General features: G+C 41.6%; 2 protein-coding genes across 10 annotated transcripts in view; one reads left to right on the top strand and one right to left on the bottom strand.

The window, feature by feature from the left end:
* The window catches only part of Astn2 (astrotactin 2), a 901,354-nt gene that overhangs the window by 214,716 nt on the left and 664,576 nt on the right, over positions 1–22,062 (bottom strand). Inside the window, exon 1 of one of the 4 annotated variants that reach the window (XM_013513261.1) lies at positions 4,662–4,737. The exons of 2 other annotated variants lie outside the window; for them this stretch is intronic. The gene's annotated coding sequence lies outside the window, so the exon portion shown is untranslated. Of the gene's footprint in view, positions 1–2,741; positions 2,820–4,661; positions 4,738–22,062 lie in introns of those variants that run through there. One more of the 4 variants, XM_013513263.1, reaches the window with a different exon arrangement.
* On the top strand, positions 4,792–21,087 carry Trim32 (tripartite motif containing 32). Of its 6 annotated transcripts, none has more exons than XM_005382615.2 (3): positions 4,797–4,870; positions 6,009–6,110; positions 14,031–21,087. In XM_005382615.2, the coding sequence occupies exon 3, from the start codon at positions 14,109–14,111 to the stop codon at positions 16,068–16,070; it is 1,962 nt and encodes a 653-aa protein (XP_005382672.1). In that variant the 5' UTR covers positions 4,797–4,870; positions 6,009–6,110; positions 14,031–14,108; the 3' UTR covers positions 16,071–21,087. The 6 variants fall into 6 exon arrangements, with proteins under 6 accessions (XP_005382669.1, XP_005382672.1, XP_005382671.1 ...); XM_005382614.2 differs by having other exon boundaries at positions 14,028–21,087; XM_013513264.1 differs by lacking the exon at positions 4,797–4,870 and adding an exon at positions 5,088–5,141 and having other exon boundaries at positions 14,028–21,087.

Genomic DNA, 22,062 nt, shown 5'->3' with positions numbered 1-22,062 from the left:
CTAGCTGAATCTAGTCACCTACATTTGTGATCTTAGAAATGATACTTCCCAGTCAAGCCTCCAGCTGAGACTTCAGTCTTAGTGAATAACTTGATTGCAGCCTTGTAAGACACTGAGAAGCAGAGAACCCACCTAAATTGTGCAAGGATTCCTGAGTCACAGAACCATGAGATATTAAGTATGTGTTGTTTTAAGTGACAAAGTTTTGAGAGTTACTTGTTATGCACAGACAGATTAGCAATGCAGATACACAGATGTAGACATTCCTCCTTTAACCACCGAGTTCCACTTCTGCAGCTAGGTTGTTCAATGAATTGGGTGCTAAATGAGGAATTGTAGATATACTATGTACATTACAATATTCAGAAAAAAGAAATGGTCAAAGGAAGCTCTAACTTGATGACTTTGCTTTTATTTGTGTAACTCTTATATGCAGTACTGTAATATTCATAAAACTATAGTACTGTATAGTACCATCAGCCAAAATTATAGTACTGTACTATATAGTACTGTACTGTAGAAGAGGCCACCATAAGGCTGCACTGCCACTTATATTCCTGACTCATAACCCTACGTCCAACTGTGAGTCATAAATCCAAGCAGCAGGTGGTAAGTCCAAACCTTGGTGGGTCATAAGTCCAGCCATTAAGTAGGTAAGTAGTTAAATGAGGAATATCTATATAACTTCACATTATTTCATGAAAATTTTACTAGTTGAAAACCTCTAGATTCAGACAAATCTGGTTAGAATGTATGAGAGTTTAAATTTCTAACATTTTCTCCCCTCTGTTCTGTGAGCAAAACATTCCTCTTCCCCACATAATTAAGTTGCTAATGAGAGATGAAAAGGAGTCTTTCTTTGTTGAAAATAATGATGATATTAGTAACAATACTATTAATGACAATATAGTTAATATTTACGGAGCACTTATTCTTTACCAAGTAGGACTCTAAACCTTTTAGATCTATTGAGTCATCTAATATTCATATTTCTAAGCGATAGATAACTACTGTTATCCCCATTTTGTGGAGGAAAAAAACGAAGTACAAAGATGCTAAATGGCCCAAGGTTGCAATGCTTTATCTGTTGCAACAAGTTATTACTTCAAATCATCTTCTTATCCATCCCAAAATACCATCCAGGAGGCTGAAGTTGGACTTGTTATCTGATTACAAAGCTTTCTCTCTTCCTACACAATGGTGTACTTAGGAAACATACTTATTTTAACAATAAGAAATGCAAAATAATAAATATTAAAAGTACATGTCAGGCAAAATACTAAGCATTTTATATCTAATATCTCATTTTGTTCCTAACAATACTGTGAGTCAGACAGCCCGATTTTAAAGTGAAAGAAAACCATTTTTTTAGAAATGAAAGAGACAGTCTTTAGCCAACTGCATCTCCAAAAGGATGTGCTGAAGACCTAACTCCCATGATATCAGAATTTGATTTTATTTGGAATTAAGAATGTCATAGATGTAATCAGGCAAGGTGACTTCACACTGCAGTGGGCCAGTCCCTCACTCTAGTGTGAATGGTGTTCACATACCAACGAATGCCGAAGGCCACCAGAAGCTAGAATAAGCAAGGTTTTGGCGTGAGCATGGCCTTGCCTACACCATAAATTCAGACTTCTAGCCTCCAGAACTGTGAGAATAAATTTGACCTGTTTTAAGCCACCTAATTTGTGGCAATTTGTTACTCTACCCTAAGAAACTGATACAGGTGGTTTAAATGTTAAATGAAAAACCATTATATTAAAATGCTGAATAAAGAGTAAAGATTCCACAAAGAGTATTTTTAAAATGTTTAACAGGAATGCTAATAGTGTGCCATTGTATGAAAAGCTACAGTATAAAAATGAGTACGGATCTCCAGAGTGCTTATTTTGCTCTGCAATTTTTATGGGAGGTGTGGTAATTAATTCAATCGCTAAGTAATTTAAACGTTGAAAAAGACAGTCAAATAAACACTCATTATTTTTTAAGAGAGAAGAGGATTATTTAAAGGCAAACTTGAGTTTGAGCCTCAGACTTTCAGGAGTACTATTAATTCTTCTCTGTACTTGGGAAAACATCAATATATACTGTGTGTGTGTGTGTGTGTGTGTGTGTGTGTGTGTACAGTTCTGAATTGGATCTTTGGGCTATTAACTGTGGTTTTCAGGGAGAAACCATTTGAGAGCAATTCTCTCATACCTCTGAGCTGTAATAGAATAGCTGGTCCCAGACCCCTATCCAGAGGTCCTGCCTTCCTAGTAGAATAGATCAGATTGAACCTCCAACATGGTAGAAATCCAGAGAACAGAACATTTCACACTCTTCTGGTAACATTGCTCAGAGCAGTTTGAGAGAATCATTGCCTTGAGAGAATTATACCATGTGATCATAAAGATAGCCAAAATGTGCAAGGCTTTTCCTGATTTCCTAAGTATTACCAACACTCTTTTGAATCTTATAAATCTTAAGCAATAAAACAGAAGGACAGCTTGTGCCCTTAAATACTGGTAGCTCTGGGCTGGTGGTTCAGAGTGTGTCATGGGCCAGTGGGCCCGGGTTTGTACTCTAGCTCTACCACTTCCTAGATTTTGGCTTTAAGCAAGTTATTTAATCTTCCTGTTACCTCTTTTGCAACATGGAGCTACTGTTCTCTACTTAAGGAATTAAGGAGACTGTGATGTGAGCATCTGTGAAGTATCTGACATATTAATGATGATCAATAAATGGCCAACTCTTACCTGAGCGATCCCGCTGAGTTATTCTGCTGCTAGAATAACTCCAGGTAAAACAGGAAATGTGACTTGCCTCAGGTCACATTTCCATCTGACTCATTTGCTCAGCAAATCTTACTTACATGCTGAGTTGAGCATTAGGCTAACAGAAGTGACCTCAAATAGGCAGTCTCCTCCAGAGAATTCACATCCCACTGGTGAAAATGATAGGTGATGGATAATTAACGCGCAACTAGTATGTGCTTTGTGAGAAACCATCAAACTGCAAGTCCTCATGCAGTGAACACACCAGTTACCAGAAGCACAAGAAAGTCGGGACAGCAGAAACCCCTTCCTCTGTCTTTCCATGGTTCTCTGTATCCAACAGTTGCCAATTTCAATCAAAATGTGCTCTGAGCCTTTTAGTCTCCAACTGGGATCTCTTCTCAGTCCAATTTTTATTCAATCTATTCATGATCTATCTGCTGAAGCTCCAGATGGCTCTGATTGCAAGTCCATCACTGAGGCTTCCAATCAAGGAGTCCAAAGTCCCTGGATGGTCCCCTCAAAGGGCTAGGAAATATGTCAGTCAAACCTCCTGTTCATTCTAGTATCTGAAATGCTGGAGGCTGGGAATCATAGAGCCTGCAGCCCAGAATGTGTAAGAACTAGTTACAATTTTTTTTTAAGTTATCAAAAATTAAGTGCAAATCAGTCATGATCTTGATTAATCCTCATACCAAATCCCATTTTCATTTAGAGTTAAAACAAGGCTAAAACAATTCTCAAAATTGGGTTTACATAGTTTTTTTTTTTTTTTTTCTGATTTTGGGGCACTTGGCGATTGAACCCCGGTTCTTTGCACATGCTAGCCAAAATGCTCTATCATTGAGCTACACTCTCAGCCCTTTTAAAATATTATTTTGAGGGAGGGTCTCACTGAGTTGCCCAGAATGTCTTCAAACTTCTGATCTTTTTGCCTCAGCCTCCTGAGTAGCTCGGGTTACAGGCATTGGGTATCATGCCTTGCCCCTCAGAATTGGGTTTAAATCTAGATTCTCACATTTAGGAACTAGTGACCTTGGTATTTAACCACATAGATATCAGTCACCTTATTTTAAAGGGTTGCTGCGACAATTAAACGAGCTGTGCCGGTGAAATGTACAGTTGTGTACACTCAGAAAGCCCTTCAAGAGTTAGTTTCATTATTGTTTCTGTTTAATCATTGTGCGGGGTTGCACCGCTATGTGAAATTTCCAAACCAAGCAGCTGTTACAGTACTTCGGACTCCTTTGTGCTCCTAAACTGTACGATATGAGCTGGTGACTGGCCTCAGACTACCTTAGGGAAAGCAGGTCCTGGCCAAGCAGAGAGCAGGATCACCTCCCACCCGGTAAGTTAGGCGATAAGTAAGGCTCCCCTCGGGCCCCACTCCCCACAGCTGGACTTGGCTTTGGGTTCCTGGACTGCTTCAGTCTGCAGGCACTGGAGTTACAGCGTTTCCCCGGGTGTGCCTCTGCCGTCGGCCTTCCAGCTGCGTAGACAAGCGCCTCCTGCACAGCAGCAGTCCCTGCTCAGACCTGGTCTCTGGAAAGGGGCGTGCTACCCGCAGAAGCACAGGGCCGGAGGCACCGCCTTTCCAAGAGAGTCCAGGCTCTGGGCTTGTCTTCCTCGGCCCATCCCTCGAATGGGAAAGCTGAGGTTCAGAGAGGGCTTTGTGCGAGGGGCCCAGGCTCTCTGGAGGAACACACTTGGGGGTCACGGTTTAGTGAAGCGGTCTGGAAAGACCTTGAGACGGAGACAGACCCATGAGATCCGGCGCGCTGAGACAACTTGGGCACAGCCCTGATGCCCATGGGCCTCGGTTTCTTCCCTCGAACGAAGGAGAAGCGGGGCTGCTTTAGGCATTGCCAAGGCCTCCAGTAAGGGACAAAGTCGGCCGCTCACCCAACTCCAGCACCTCCGACGCCTCCGGCCCCGAGCGCTGGGCTCCAGGCCTACAAATCCCGGCATGCCTCGGGAGGGGGCGGGACGCAGTGACGGACAGGCGACTCTACGAATCGGCTCCCGAAGAGGGGGAGCGCTGCGGCGCAGGCGCACAGGGCGGCGGGCGGTGGGCTGGCTGCGGTGGACGTGTCGGAGCCACGGGCGGTCAGGTAGGGGGCGGGAAGGAGGGTCGGGGACGGGGTTCTGCGGCCGTGGTCGCGGGCGTTGGCTGAGCCGCGGGGCGGGGAAGGGGCGCGCGCCTGAAGGGCAGGGTCTGAGGATCGGATCTGAGGGGCAGGGCTGGGTGGGGGTGGGGCTGCGAGGAGCAGGCTGCTGGGGAGGGATTCCGTGGGGCTGAGGAGCTCGGAGGAGGTGCAGCAGGGGGAGGGGAGCGAGGGGCTCTGCGAAGACTCTCAGTGGCAGCACCTCGGGACCTGTGAGGTAATGTAGGGGCCCTGAGGCTGGAGGGTGCAGCCTCTGGAGGTAGGAGGGAGTCTGAGGCGCCTGGAAGGGTCTGGGCGCACAATTTCAGATAGATGACGAAATTGGGAGGCCTTGATGAGATTTGAAGTGAGAAATCTCAGGAGCTGGGAGGAAATCTGGGGGCGACCGGGATTTGGAGAGGGAGGGAAAGGGAAGAGAAAAGGATTTCCAGAGCAAGATCTGGGGGGATCCATAGAAAGCAGTATCCTGTTAGCTTAAAGAGGAGACCTGGCAAAGGTTTGAAAGCAACACAGGATGTTGGAGGGAGGAAGGAGTAGGGTTTGAGGGTGGCCCGGAGCCTGGCAGAACGCAGGGGTTGGGGGCTGAGATTGAGACTGCAGAAACCTGCCGTGTACGACTGGGGCCCTGAGCTGGGGTGCAGGGTTGAAGGCTACAGAGATTTGGAAACAGGGATTAAAGAATATGTCTGAGGGATTTGGGGCACATGCATGAATAATCGGTGAGCGTTGGGAGATTGCAATATCCAGCCCAAAAGGTCGAAATTCTGAATTCTAAGAGGGTAGGAACAGGGTCTGGAGAAGGTTGAATAGTGGGTACGGATTCCTTAACTAGGCTGTGGAATTAAAGGACTTCGGGTGGATTTGTGGGTTGGTTTCTTGGGCTTCTAAAGGAATTTTCTTGATCTCTCTGCATGGGAAGCGGGAGGAGTTCTGGCGACCCAAGGCCCTAAAAGTAACCTATGAAACTGTGTACGGGTGTATGAAGTTTCACAGAGTTCAGGGGTTACGGAATAAAGTCATACACATTCCCTGTGGAAGGCAGAGTCTTCCTACTTACTGACCAAGATCCTTTTTCCGGAGATAGGTGTGATGCTGCCACTTGCTCCACTTTGACCATCCTACTTTTTCCAGTGCTTGCTGCATGTGTTGGGCTTTGGAGAAGAAGAGGATGGTCAAAGCTAGAAAGGTAAGGTAGAGAACCAGTCAAGGTCATCTGCCTACCCTTTCTTGTGTTTGTACCTCCAAGCTGTGATAGCAGATGTGAGAGACCTGTGTGAGAATGAGTGGAATATTAGTCCTGTAAGGTTTATTATAGCTCAGAGAGGCAGTGGCTTTGTGAATGAAATGTTTGGGCTGGGAGAGAGGAAAGAGGGGTGGTTCGTGCATTGTGCATTCAGACCTATGCCATGTTTTAAAGCAGTAGTTCTTAGCCAGGAGTAATTTTATCCCTTAGAGGACATTTAGCAATGACAGGAAACGTTTTTTCATTGTCACAGGTGGGGAGGTTCCACTGACCTCTAGTGGGTACACGCCAGAGACACTTTTATCTTACAATGCACAGAATAACCCTCACAGCAAAGCTTATCTGACCCAAAATGTCAGTAATGCCAAATTGAGACACCTTGCTGTACAGGCAGATACTCTGGGTTCAAGTCCTGGCTTTCTGTTTTCCTGACTTTGTGGTCTTGAGTGAATTACTTACCTTTTGATGCCTTGAATTAATGGCAGGACTTAGGATATTATTGTGAGGATTTAGTGAACCAAATCTGGGTACCTAGCATTGAGTGAATAGTAGGTGCTCACATTTCATACATTTTAGTTTTTAATATCACTTCTTATTCTGTATTTGTTTTGTTTTTTAAGAGAGCATTCTTGGTGTATCACTGAGTTGCCCAAGCTGCCTCTCATTCAGTTGATAGTAGCCCATTTAGAGCTATATCTAGTTTGGTGACATAGTAATGCCAGAGTTAAGCTCATATCCAGGTCCTTAAATATATATTCTCACCTTCTTTTTTTTTTTTTTTTTTGGTTGGGGTCTGCTTAGTCTTATTTTCTCAGCCTATTCTTTTAATGAAAAGGAGAATGGCAAGGTCCTGAGTTTGATTCCTGGTACCAAAAAAAAAAAAAAATAAGGAGGATGACCCAGTGAGTATCACTGAATATCAACATATATTCTAAAAGAGGGTAAACCTCTCTCTTTAGGTAGGGAGGAGCCCTGAACTTTGTTCTTTGTTTGCTCTTAGACCAGGACCATTGGGATAGGTAAGGGGAAGAACTTGAGGATATCAGGCTTGATGAGGCGCAAGGGCCTATAGGATGAGACCATTGACTCCAAAATATACCATATGTAGACCTGAGGCTGAAGGCAATCTTACTTTGAAGGAGAGTCATTACTGTTCTAAATGATCTCTTTTGGGATTCCTTCCTCTGTGACAGAATAGCAGCATTGACTCTGTCAGCAGAAAGACTACATATAGTATTGTCAAAATTAATTTAGAAACAAATCTGGACTAAGACTTAGCTGGAATAGCCACTCACGCTTCTGGCAGTACTATGTAATGAGAATTGAGGTAGCCTTGGAATCAGAGGCTTGAAGTTCAGACTCTTTACTTTGGTTCCTAATTTTCTATGTGACCTTGATCAAACACTTGTTCTGTCAGCCTCAGTCTATTAAAAATACAAACAGTTGTATTTACTGAGTGCTTAATAAGTGCATTATCTCAGTAAATCCTGCCAGCAGTTTTGCCAGCACTCTAGTTGTTATTCCATATAGGTCAGAAAGCTAGTAAATTAAATGACTTAACCTGGGCTATGTAGCAGGGGATTAGAGAGGAACACACGCCCTTGTTCTATTTGACTCCTGGATTACATTATGCTACTTTATTATAAGAACTTTCCTAACACTTAAAATTCCTTATGCCTGTTCTGGAGAATGGTTGGAAGCCAAAAGTTTACAAGGCTTTTGAAATGGATCATCTTTCATGCACACTGATATGCTTCCTTTGTGACACTCCCTCCAGTATGTCCTATGGTAGGGAAAAGAGATTTAAAAGTCATTCCCAAATGTCATTACCAGCCCCTCATCCAGACTGTGCCTGGAGGTAATGGTAGTTTAATCAGCTAGGTAAGCACAGCACATTTATGTCAGTTTTATGGCTGGTTTCATTTACATGTGGGCCTTTTGGTTGGTGTTCTACTGACCAGTGTTTAGACCGTTGATAGGTCACTTTTCAGTGAACATTCTTGTCCTTACTTGTAAAGAGGAATTAACATTTTTCACATAGCTTTGAGAATAAGAGCAATGTACCAAAAGTTTCTGATACTGAGTAAATAAAAATTGTTCTATGAGAGTTCGCAATTACAGGATAAAGGCAAAGCTGAAAGGGATCTAAGCGTTGTTTTGCCACAATTTTGGTAACCCTAAGTGGTTTTTAAATTCCCATCTCCTTGTGTATTTTATTCCCAGTCTCTGCTTCTTAATCCTTTAATCAAAAATCTCATGATTAGGGCTGGAGATGTAGCTCAGTGGTAGAGGGCTTGCCAAGGAGGCCTTGAGTTTATCCCTAGTACTGCAAAACCTAACTAGAAAGCAACTTGTGATTAAATGATCACATAGCAGAGAAATGAACTGTAAGAGTTCAGTGAGTTGAATTAGAACCACCTTGGGAAAAGGCTTGGATTTTTTTTTTTTTTTTACCTTGTTTTAGATTCTGTGAATCACTTTGACATTATAGGTATTACCAAATGTCTGTGGTGATCACAGGAATTCTTTTTTTTTAAGTATTAGGGATTGAATCTAATCTACACCCCTAGCCAAAGGCAATTTTTTTTAGCTCTTTCATCATGCTTTTGAGAAAGACAGAAATAAGAGTTGGACATTTTTTCCAGTAAGCCCTATTGTTGCTTTAACATGACCTTGATTCAGTTTACCCAAAAGTTTCCTTTTTCACAAACGTATTTCCTCCTGGTTTGTTTCAAGTGTCCCATACTGGTATAACTCCGGGGCCATGCCAGTGTCTTCCTTAGCTGTGTGCAGGTACTTCAAATGCCCTGACTGGGTAAATGTCGGGTGGTGACCTCACCGACTTCCTGCAAATCAGTCTTGCTAGTGAGTGAGCTTTGTGGCATGGAAGGAGTTAGGCACCTAATCAGCATTCTGTTAAAAATGCATGAGGAATATAGAAAGCTGATATGAAAGGAAAAATAATAAACCTTGCAAAATACCCAGTCAAACCAGTAAAGTACATGACTAGAAGAACCAAGCTTGTGAAGTCTAGTTCTAATGTGAAAGATCTTTCCCTGTCCATTTCTGTCTCAGAAATATCAGTCCCTTTCACAGGACTGGACTCAGCAGGTGCTTAGTAAAGATTGTTTTTAATTAATTGCTTTAGTTTCTCTGGTTTTGTTCGTGGTCTAAGCCACCATGAGTGCAGGTGAGTGAGCTACTAATAAAGTGCAGAAAATAGAGACAATGAAGTAGACACATTTAGAAAAAGACCATGTGACAGAGACTTGAGCATTGAATGAATGTTTGAAACCTTGGGTCATCTCTAACTTTCGTTTTTGTGATTAGGGAAAGCAGCAACCTCCAAGAAGACTGAATTTTTATTATTTAAGTGTATGTGATACCTTAGATATAGTCTACCTATTGAAAGTGCCTCTTCATTTCTTCTCATAGGCTGGGTGGTAGTGGGTGGCAGGTGGTAGCTGCTGCCACTGCCAATAATAATAATAATAATAATAAGTTTTATTTCTGTATAGCTAATTGTATGCCTGGCTTAGAGATGTACTGAGTGTTTGATACGCGTAAACTTATTTAGGCTTTATAATCGCTATGCAAGGAAGATACTGTTTTAGAGTCCCTTTTCATAGGATGGGAACTAGGTAAGTTAAATAACTTACCCAAATCTCCACAGTATCAGAGTTTGGATTCAAATCCAAAATGCCTGACTCCTAAGTCCACTTCCTTAGTCTGAGCAATACCTCTCACTCCTAGCTCCTGCCTTTTAGTCCTAGTTCTGCTGAATGTTTTATGAGCTTAATTTCCCTCTTTTGGTCTTAGTTTTCTCATGTGTATTACTCTTTGAGATCACTACATGTCTAGTTTTAGACAAGTAAATGCTGGTAACATGCTATGTTTAGTCTCTGCTGGAAGAAACTGCAGCAGTTTACTTTGGGTCAAGAGAAGTTGTGAATTCAGGGTTCAGCTTTCTTAATCAAATCCCTGCCAAACTGGCTAGTCCTTTTATTAATCTCTATGTGCCTTTACCTTCCATGAAAAGTTCTTCATTCTTTCAAACTGTAGTTGTAAACTGAAATCTTTATTAATACTAGTACTAATGGTCATTGTTAATGCTATTCCTGATTGTTGTTAAAATAATAGTAAAAAGCATCCTTTCATTGCATACTCATCACTATCAAGCTCAGTAATATATATGTGTTAGCCGTAGTCATCACAGTAATATCTTATAAATTAATCAGGTCTAGAGATATTAATAACTTGCCACCTATCCAACATCTTTAAATGAGAGCACTAAGACTTGGTCTCAGTTCTGTCTGACTGCAGAGTTTATGTTGTTTTTATTTGGTCATTGCCTTCTCTACTACCGTAATTACTTATTTCATGGACTGGGAAAAACCTGGTGGTGCCAGAAGAGACAAGAACAGGCTGGGCTAATATTACAAAAATTTCCTGAGTCTTAGGGCAGCTAAAGTAGACACAGTTTAAGAAGTATATTATCTGCAGCCCAAAAGAGGTGTTAATGTCATTATGGTGTGTGTAGTATAAATCATATCAAAGGGATGAAGGAAGGGGTTACACTGGAGGTTAGATGAGATGAGTGATTAAATCGTGACAGTACAAAAGATGCAACAGAAATGTGTGTAAGAGATTAAAATGGCCAAAATTATAAATACCATGTTGCAGTTTCATTCTGATTGGTCACAGGTCTTACAGTTGGCAGAAAATACGCAGCGTACTTAAAGACTTGGGATGATAAGACAATTTTTTTCACTTGTGTCATCTTTTCAGGGAAACTGATCTTAAACTGAGCTTCCATATGAGTCATTCTTAGTATTAGCAGTTACGACTGCATGTGCTCTTCTGGAAGAGAAAAGCTGCATCTGCCTGTTTCTTCTATTTCAGGCTAAGAACCTTCTGAAAGCTGTGTTCTTAGGTCATGATTTGGACTTTTTCCAGGTCTAAGACTCATCATGCCTGATACTTCCTTAATAATAGGAGCTTATGTTTCCCTAGCAAAGTGTGGCAGCTTTAGAGCAGAAATTTTTTCCATCCTCCTAGAACCTGGTGCACTTTAGACAGGTGAGATAATTTTGGGGATCGATGTGAGCATAGTAAATTCATTTCTTAAAGCTGATGTTTTAGGTAGAGAGGCAAGAAGTTTTTTAATTGAAGAGGGTGGTATGATATTCCTGAAAGCTAGGGAAAGAATTTACTGGTACTGTATTTTTACAAGTTGGCAGACTTGTTTAATTTGCTGATCTGCAGTGCCAGCTCTTGGAAGAACAGATGTCCCTGCCCGTTGTAAGGTAACAAGCTCTGGATTCAAACACCAAATGTTGCCCTCAGTCTGTTGTCTCAGATGATAGAAGAGACAGTGAAGCTATTGGTTAGAATTGAGAGGTTTGCATGGATCCTGAGTTGAAGTTTCTATCAGAATTTCTATACTACAGCCCCCAGATACATGGGATATAAAAATTTAGCCTTTACAGATACCCACATGAAGCATTTTAGGTTCATAATTTGTTATTTTGTTGAGACATAGACTTGACTCATATTGTTTTTTCTTTCATGAAAAGAATGAAAATCATGTTATAAAGGCAGCATTTCCCAGGGCCTTGTCTATTGTTCTAGAGAACACTTAGAATAAGTGTTACGTGACAGTAAAAAAAACAAAGTAACTTGGAATTTAATACTGCGTTAAAGTAAAGATGTCTGTTCTGCATAGTACCACTGTGTTTGAGCTACACGACCCTGAGCCAGTTTTTCTGAACTTTAGTTTTCTCGTATGTAAATAGTAATGAAAATAGTAATGTATTTCAATCTGTTGTTATGAGAACTAAATGAGATTAAGCATATGAAACACCTGACTTGCTATCTAGCACATAGTAGGGTGAATTCCCTTGCACTAGAGAGATTTCAGGGAGGCAGGGTTGACTTTAGATAAGTTGTAGTTGTTTGCTACTGTTTGTGAAATTGCATCCCAAGGTAAAGAAGGTAGAAATTAGTTGTAATATGCATCTCTACATGTACATTGCCGTTTTGTACTGCTAGAGAACGTTGATGATATGAGCAAAGGTTTCCTTGGCTAGTTGCATTATTCTTTTTTTGTGGGGTTGGGTGGGGTGCGGGGGTACTGGCATTCAGGACCCCATGCTTGCCAGGCAGGTGCTACACCACTAAGCTAAATTCCCAGCCCTAGCTGCATTGTTCTTAAAAGCTAACTGGTCCTCTACCTCGTCTTTCTTGATAGTGGGTCATCTGTGCAAGATAAGAGTGCACAGGTGCAGCTGTAGGATTTGCACTTAAGAGGGCTGTATTTCACCGTGTGCCTCACCTTGCTAGATATATTCATTCTGATTTGGAGTGCTAAGTTGGCAATGATATAAGGCTGCAGGGCACTGAGATCTCTCTTAAGTCAGATGCATGCGCATATGTGAGGAGGGTGGGAATGTTCATAACATACACTGGATGAAACAGGAGGATTGCAAGCCAGAAATACAACGTCTTGATAAAGAACTACTACTTTTTAAATCATCCAGGCTTGAATATTTGGCCACTGTAGCTCTTCACTCCCTCATCGTAATCTACTCAGTTTCCAAGTCTTGCTGTGATTATACTTCTGGAATAGTGGTCAAATATATCTTCTTTCTATTTATATCTGCTCCATAGGTCAGACTCCTATTATCTGCCCCAGGCATTTTGTAGCTGCTTTCAAACTAGTAGCTCCGATTTTTTTTTTTCTTCACTCCATTCCATCAGTTCCCTGCTCCAGAATATGTGGCTTTCCCATACCCTTCAAAACATTTCAAAAACTCATATTTTGGCTGTGAAGATCTTTTATAGTCATTCCCCAGTTTGCCTTTCCAAGCCTTTTTAATCTGTTTCTCCCTACAGTCTACCATAATTTTAACCTAAGGATAAGACAAAGACGTACAGTTCATTTAAATCGTTATTGGTGCAGGGCCAAATCTTAGTGTTCCACATACAGTAGTACATATATTACTTAATTTTAATCCTTACAGTAACCCTGTAAATGCATTATTATTTCCATTTTACAGATGGGAAAAATAAACAGAGGTTGTTTTTTGTTCTCTTTCCGGCACAGAAAACTTGTCTTTTCCCCTGCTTTCCAACCTGTCTTAAGGCTGGGTGCTTTGCTGATTATTCACCTCCCCCATCTCTACATTTCTGTGCATTCTTCAAGGCTCATATCACGTGGCATCTTCCCTCCAAAGATTCTGTTTTCTTTCCATTTAGAATGACTCCATCTTAACTTCTTTCAATCTTAGTTTATATTGCATTTATAATACTACCCTCTACCTTGATTATTTACATATCTTGTCTCCTTTTTACAGTTTGAGCATCTGAAGAGCAGAATCTATATCCTAAAAACCTCTTGGCATCTATTATAGTGCATGATAGCTAGATGAAGATAGACGGATAGGTGAATAGGTAGGAAGTTAAATGAATGGAAAATACGTATTTTCTGGTCTGTTGTTTTGCAGATCATCTAAAGCTAATCATCAGAACTTTCTGTTTTTCTGGATAATTCCTAAGCACCAAACATAACACAGTAAACCCTGTGACCTAATAAAAAGTCTTATAATAAAAGAGACACCATTACATCAGTTTCTCAGGCGAGTGATGGAAACAGCTTTAGGAAGTTTAGGTTACTTTCGGATGCAGTGCTTTGGCTGCCTTGTTTCCCTTTGTGTCTCTGTCACCTGTATAATAGACCTCAATATGTGTTAAGTAAGTGAATGACTGACTGAATGATCATAGCTATTCTCTAAATGTTTTGTGACAGAATTAATTTATTTGGGCAGTGGAAAATGAATAATGGTTTCTTTTTCTTTTTAGCAGGAATTTGATTCGGTGGGGCATGAACACTAAGCTATTCCATTGTGGGCCGTGCGAGCAAGACCCTTGAACAGAAGAGCAATGGCCACAGCAACCGCTTCTCAGCTGAACCTGGATGCCCTCCGGGAAGTACTAGAATGCCCTATTTGTATGGAGTCCTTCACAGAAGAGCAGCTGCGACCCAAACTCCTACACTGTGGCCATACTATCTGCCGCCAGTGCCTGGAAAAACTCCTGGCCAGTAGCATCAATGGTGTTCGATGCCCCTTTTGCAGCAAGATTACACGCATAACAAGCCTCACGCAGCTGACAGACAATCTGACGGTGCTAAAAATCATTGACACAGCTGGGCTCAGTGAGGCTGTGGGCCTGCTCATGTGCCGGTCATGTGGGCGGCGGCTACCCCGGCAGTTCTGCAGGAGTTGTGGTTTGGTGTTGTGTGAGCCCTGTCGGGAGGCAGAACACCAGCCTCCTAGCCACAATACACTCCCTGTCAAAGAGGCAGCTGAGGAGCGGCGTCGGGACTTTGGAGAGAAGTTGACCCGTCTTCGGGAGCTTATGGGGGAGCTGCAGCGGCGGAAGGTGGCCTTGGAAGGTGTCTCTAAAGACCTGCAAGCTAGATACAAAGCAGTTCTTCAGGAGTATGGGCATGAGGAACGCAGGGTCCAGGACGAGCTGGCTCGCTCTCGGAAGTTCTTCACAGGCTCTTTGGCTGAAGTTGAGAAGTGCAATAGTCAAGTGGTAGAGGAGCAGAGTTACCTGCTTAACATTGCTGAGGTGCAGGCTGTGTCTCGCTGTGACTACTTTCTGGCCAAGATCAAGCAAGCTGATGTAGCACTACTGGAGGAGACAGCTGATGAAGAGGAGCCAGAATTCACTGCCAGCTTGCCCCGGGAACTCACCCTGCAAGATGTGGAGCTACTTAAGGTGGGTCATGTTGGCCCTCTCCAAATTGGGCAGGCTGTTAAGAAGCCTCGGACAGTTAACATGGAAGATTCCTGGGCCATGGAGGCTGCAGCTTCTGCTGCTTCTACCTCTGTTACTTTTAGAGAGATGGACATGAGCCCTGAGGAAGTAGTTGCCAGCCCTAGGGCTTCACCTGCCAAACAGAGGGGCTCTGAGGCAGCCTCCAATATCCAGCAGTGCCTCTTTCTCAAGAAAATGGGGGCAAAGGGCAACACGCCAGGCATGTTTAATCTTCCAGTCAGTCTCTATGTGACCAGTCAAGGCGAAGTGCTGGTTGCTGACCGTGGCAACTACCGCATACAAGTCTTTACCCGCAAAGGCTTTTTGAAGGAGATCCGCCGCAGCCCCAGTGGCATTGATAGCTTTGTGCTAAGCTTCCTTGGGGCTGATTTGCCTAATCTCACTCCTCTCTCAGTGGCCATGAACTGCCATGGGCTGATTGGTGTGACTGACAGCTATGACAACTCCCTCAAGGTATATACCTTAGATGGCCACTGCGTGGCCTGTCACAGGAGCCAGCTGAGCAAACCATGGGGCATCACGGCCCTGCCATCTGGCCAGTTCGTGGTGACTGACGTGGAAGGTGGAAAACTTTGGTGTTTCACGGTTGACCGAGGAGCAGGGGTGGTCAAATACAGCTGTCTCTGCAGCGCTGTGCGGCCCAAGTTTGTCACCTGTGATGCTGAAGGCACCGTCTACTTCACCCAGGGCTTGGGCCTCAACCTGGAAAATCGGCAGAATGAGCACCACCTGGAGGGTGGTTTTTCCATTGGTTCCGTGGGCCCTGATGGGCAGCTTGGTCGCCAGATTAGCCACTTCTTCTCAGAGAATGAGGATTTCCGCTGCATTGCTGGCATGTGTGTGGATGCTCGTGGTGACCTCATCGTGGCTGATAGTAGTCGCAAGGAAATCCTCCATTTTCCTAAAGGTGGGGGCTACAGCGTCCTTATTCGAGAGGGGCTCACCTGTCCAGTGGGCATTGCCCTCACTCCTAAAGGGCAGCTGCTGGTCTTGGACTGTTGGGATCACTGCATCAAGATCTACAGCTACCATCTGAGAAGATATTCCACCCCTTAGATGACGAGCAATCGCATTTCATGTGTTTCCTAGTCAATTTTCCTTCCCTTAGCTTTTGGTTATTGATGGTATCATAGAATAGACTTGGCATATGTCTTTTGATTCCAGCTGGGTTGTCCTAGAATTTTAGAAGCTCTAGTTTTTAGTGTTTGTTATCCCCTTCTCCCCGTACCATCCCCAATAAATTTAGAGCTTTAACGGATGCATTACCCCAAATAGGACACATGATGGTGTTAGCTGAAGTTTGATTAGAAATTAGTCATTTCCAAGGCTTCAGTAGAGCCATGTTAGCCTCTGTGTTTGAAATTTGCCCCTGTAATGAATCCTTATTGATTTTTTTCCTTTTGGTTTTGATGTCAATGTCACTGGTATATTATTTCTTTAGTGTTATAATGTGCTTGATCTGTGGAACTTCCTCCTTGACTCCGGTTGCATTCCATGTGCATGCTCCAGTTTGATCTGCTCAGCCTTTCAGTGACATCTCAGACTTGTACCCCTGCAGCATGATATCTTAGGTTGATCATCTTTACCATTGTAAAAGTACATTTATTAAGTGCCACCAAGGTATGCAATCCCTTTGGGGAGGAATACCTTTGGCTGGGGAATTTGTGCCATCTTGGATCAGTCTTAGTGCAGATGTGCTAGAGAATGGATTGACTCTAGCTAGTTAGAGAGTGGATTGACCCTGTGATAGAAGTTGTTTGAGGAATTGTAGGACACAGGCCATGACCAACAAAGTGGGGAGGTGGACACGTCCATTTTCATTACAAAAACAAACAACTGTTGGGTACCCTGTATTTTCCTCAAGTGAGTGCATAATATTTGGCTTCAGAGTTTACTTCAGTTCTTCCAAGCATTAAATAATTGATAATTGTTTCTTTGTTAGTGGTGTTCATGTCTTTTAATTAAATACAGGATTTGGGAGGCAAAGGAGAGGGATAACTTGCACATGCTATCTCGTTTCCTTGTCTGACAGTGTTCTTTGAGGGAATAGTGGTCTATCCAAATTAAAATTCAGCCAAAAGCACCATTGTGTAAAGATAATCCAAATCTTATTTCCACTATGAACAGAATCAGCCCTCAGCGTTTGAATCACCCTGTTCAAAATTAAGCCTCTACCATAGGTATATGTTTAATTCTTATAATTATAGTTCAAAAAAGAAAAATAGTCTTACACATTTAGGACTAGAAGTGAGAGAATCTGGTGAGAGAACTTTGGTGTTTATTAAGCAGCGTATCTTGCTTCTTATGTGCAGAGATGATAGCAAGCAAAAACGTTCCAGTCCCTCACTTTCATAGAAACAAGATTTTTAAGCCAAGATCTACTGATAATTATTTTTAGAATTAGCAGTGTTGCCTCCCCACCCTCCTCGGGTTGTGATTTGTTGCCACAGGACAAGTAAAGAATTAAAGTGATGCTAAACTAGTTTGTCTTTTGCTTTTCACCTAAAAAAAAAAAAAAACTCTCTGTTCTGATGATGAACTTGCATCTGATTTTCGAAGATTGTATAATTGAGAGGAAATTGATCCAATTAAAAATACATCACTAGTTATTAGAGCTATTTTATCTGGTGCAACCCAGCAGCAGGAGATCTGTCTTTGCTGTCAGTGGGGAACTTGCTGAGGCAGTAATAGCAGCCAGGCCTTTGCCATATGGTTTGCACCAGAGAAGTGAATATGATATTGTGAGCTGGCGTGAGGTAAACAAGGCCAGGAATTCTCCAGTAGCCTGTGCTTTGGGAAGGAAGTGCTGTTACTGATTGGCATTCAGCAGATCTATGCCTGTTTGTGATCTGCAGTCATACTCAAGTAAAACAGGTATCTGCCAGCTTACAGTGTGGTCTAATTTTTTTAAATTTATTTTACTTTATATTTTACTCATTGATGAGAGTACTTGGGGCTTTGCTTAGTCCAATTTTCAGTTATCTGCCATGTTGACTAAATTGGAGAGTATGGTCCCAGGAAACTAATTTCCTCACAGTAGTTGGTTTGTTCTGTTCTGTTTTGTTTTATTTTGATTTGTGTTTTAAAGGAGTAGAACTTTATCCAAATAAAGTCCTATAGGCAAGTCTGTGATGCAGAAGAGATTAAAGAACAGTGGTTGTGGTTCAGGCAGATTTGTAAGGCTGGAGAACAGGCTACTTCCTCCCTCCTTCCCTGCACTGCATCTGTGCTACCATTATAGAACACTTGTCAATCTGCAGTATACTTTCTTTAAGCCATCAAACTGCAGCAATCCTAGTTTTTCAGTTGCATCTCCCTAGTCCTGTGGCTGTGGATAAATCACTTAACTCTGAAAAATGATAAAAAGGACTCCTGCCTCCTGGAAGGGTGTGAGGTAACAGATGTGTTCAAGAAATGGCAACTGCATTAACTTCCTTATTGAGTTACTCAAAAGAGTATTTGGTGATGCAAGGTGGTGCCACACCACCAAACAGTTCTTTCCTTCTTGCCTACCTTATTGCTGTACAGTTTTCTATTGGCAACTAAAACATTTCTCAGGCATTTTCTTTAACCATACATCTCCAAACAAATCGTCACCTGTTCTGTTCTACTAGCTATTCATATTTCTAGTACTAATCACTGTGTTAATATTTTTCCATGTACAGTATCTGAGCCTTATTGGAGCTTAGCTAATCTTTCGCTACCAGCACATATAAAATGTGCCTAGTATAAAATATGTTCACATTTACTTCATTCACTTAAGTTATTTAGCCAATTTAGTGGTGACTCCAGTAATCAGAGGCTTCCTAGCACTGCCTTCTTACATTGGCTTGGAAGGGATTCTCAGGCCCCTTTAAAGAGGTATGAAAACACTAATAGCAAACAGTTGACTTAGGTTGGATAAGCCCGTGTCATTTTCAGTAGTTACATAAAATTTAAAATATTGGAGCAATGATTGATTCAATTTTTAACTGAGCACCTACTGTAGGCCAGGTACTTTGCCAAGTGTTTAGAAAGTGTGTGTGTGTGTGTGTGTGTGTGTATACATATATATATAAATGTATTTTTTGTAAATTATTCCACAGTCTTATCTAATGTACTTGAAACCCATATTTTGTCATTTTGCACTTCCTTAAAGGCCCGGCATCGTCTATGTCTAAATTACTATGAAGTCAATCCTAGTGTATGCTGCAGTCTGAGATAGTCTGCAAAGAGGCACTCCATTGTTCCAGTCAGAAGAAACTCAGCTTGAACTATACAGTATTTCTGAAAGATGAGTAATGCTTACTTTTTAATCTAGTGGTTATTATTCACACCTTAAAAGTGAAGTGCTACCAAACTCTGTAAGAAGAAAATGGAAAACAGCTGATAGGAGATGCAAGTCTCTACCCTATGTCTGACTGGGATGCTGATTTACACTCAGAATGTGTAGCCTCTCAAGGGATCTCAAAACAAATTACAGATACGAGGCAGCAGATGCTTGGATGAATATTCCAACCAGGGCAGTAGTGAGGTAGCCTTTTAGCAAAATGCACACTTAAGACTTCAGACCTGTGACTTTATCTTGTCAATATCATTAATATTCATAGGACCTTGTCTTAAGTATGAAGTTAGGCAGCTCTGGGACCGGAGTACATTCTAGCAGGAAGATCACTGGACTTGGAGTCAGACCTTTTTGTTGAATTACAGCTCTGCCACTTACCTAGCTAGCTATAGGACCTCAGGCAAACACCACATCTCTGAGTAACAGTTTTCTTATCTATAAAATAAGAATATTGAATTGAATTGCTAAAATCCCTTCTAGCTCTATAACTTTAATTTATTAACTCATGCAAAACGTGATTTCACCCCAATCTTTTTGCATAATACTATTTACTAGAATAGTAGAAAAAGCTTGCACTTTGGAATCAGCCTCACCGTAGTGCAGTTGCTTCACTACCCCAACTGTTGTTACTTTGTCTCACTTACTAGCAGTTGTTGCTGTGCTAATCTATAGTTTCTTTATCTGGTAAAAGGAAATGACATTCCTTTTACGTTTACATTTTAAAGGCCTACCATTGGGGGAATTAAACCATAATGGAATAATATATGCAAAGAACTTAATTTTGAAAATGTGACTTCATTATACAGGACAAAAACTTCCTTTCCCTTCATGGTGAGCTGATACCCATCCTTCAGGTAAAGCCTTGGAAAAGATTTCACACCTGTGTTGGTGACTCTTTTAATAACATACTTAGCACTGGTTGGCTTAAAAAGCCTATTGGAAGAAGAGAGATTGCTGGGGCTGCTGAGACAACTCATTCTCAGTAGTGCATAGAAAAGCTACTAAGAAAGCTACACACAAACCTCAAGTCTAATTATTTGACTGAAGCAATTAAGAAAGCATCTTGATCGTTTCTGAGAGGTAAATGGAATCGGGATTTTTTAAAGGTATATATGCAGATACTGTATATGCAAGTCTGTAGGAAGAAAAAAGTTTTAAAAACTTAGAAATGTTCGTATTTAACTTTCTTGTAGATGGCTATTTTAAAAAGAGTTTTCCTCCACATCAACACTTCATAACTCAAATTATATACATAAGCCACAGATCTCATTGTTGCACGGGAAGGGTGTCCTGAGTTCGGTCCGGTTTCCCTACCTATTATCTCTGTGACCATTTCACCGCTTAGCTCTTAGCCCCAGTTTCCTCATTTGTAATACAGTGATTCTCTTCCACACCTTACTGCATTATTGTGAAACATTATTGTGAAACATAAAACACATAGCAGGGTACAATGAGGCATTTTTAAATTACAGTAAATTAAATATGTCTGAAAGCTACTCATGTTTTTGTGATACAGGGAAGATACAAAACTGGTAAGGAATCTATACCTCTATCCTTAAGGAAAGTTACTTAGTGGTCCATTGACATCTTGATTGAAAACATGAAGATTTTATGTAAGTCAAATGCATGTTTTTTTCCTCTATATGTAAAGTTAGGATTTTCTTCTGATAACTATAACATTACATAGTTTCACAGAATAAGAACTGAAATACTATTTATTCATTTACTTATTAAACATACGATATCTACTGTTCATTAGCAATGCTTAATGAGTGATGAATGCAAACATGATGTTACAAATCTTGCAGTCAGCTTGGGGTCTGGCTGCAGAAATAAGATTCATAAATAGGGGCTGGGGATTTAGCTCAGCGGCAAAGCGCCTGCCTGGCAAGCGCAAGGTCGTGAGTTCGGTTCCCGGTACCGGAGAAAAACCAAAAAAAAAAAAAAAAAAGATTCATAAATAATACAAATGCACTGAAGAATAAGATGATAAAGAAATACTGTGTCGCATGTTTGAGCAAAGACTTTCTAGCTAAGAGGACCTGGTTGCTGAAGAACCTTGAAAGTAAGGGAAAAATCATGAAAAGACATACAAAATTAATAGAAGTTCAAGGTCTAGAGGTCCATTTGTCCATGACCTTTTCAATAAGTAATAATTCCAGCTGTTCTCTTTTTCTTGGCCTAGGCCATGTCATTTCTATAAGTAACCATGGCTCAGTGAGGCTTCATTCTTTAGAATCTCACTGGATTCCTAAAAGTAAAGGGGAAAGTCTACAAATGCATCCTCTCAGTTTTTCACTGTGTCTCCTTACTACGTATCACTAATGAGCGTCATCTCATCAGTAACCCTAATACCTTTCCTGAAATAATATCAAATTACTTCCCCTCAAAAGCTTAATCCAAATCAGTTTTCTAATCTCTTTGCAATAGAATCCGATTCATTTTTTAACATTTGCCAGTAGTTTTCAGAACTCATTGTTCCCCTCCCCCCCATATCTGAACATGCTTATAAAAAAGCTCAAGGGCTGCTGCTTCCAGTGCCAGCCAGAAATTCAAACTTTTCCACGCCCTATGTCTGGGAACTCTCATTTTAGCCCCACCTCCAAGTGACTATAAAAGGCCAAACTGGTCTCCTTTACCTGCTCAAGCCGTTTTTGGACCTGCTTGGGAGTACACACTGCTTTTCCTAGAGGCCTCATGGGAATAAACAATCTTTTCGTACTT

This window comes from Chinchilla lanigera, unplaced genomic scaffold (genome assembly GCF_000276665.1).
Source record: "Chinchilla lanigera isolate Chin_1 unplaced genomic scaffold, ChiLan1.0 scaffold00018, whole genome shotgun sequence".
In the NCBI taxonomy this organism is placed as follows: domain Eukaryota; kingdom Metazoa; phylum Chordata; class Mammalia; order Rodentia; family Chinchillidae; genus Chinchilla; species Chinchilla lanigera.
This window is presented reverse-complemented; position numbering and strand designations above follow the sequence as displayed.

Excerpts from the sequence above, each read along its gene's own strand:
- Trim32 (XM_005382612.2), top strand. The coding sequence starts at position 14,109 with ATGGCCACAGCAACCGCTTCTCAGCTGAACCTGGATGCCCTCCGGGAA.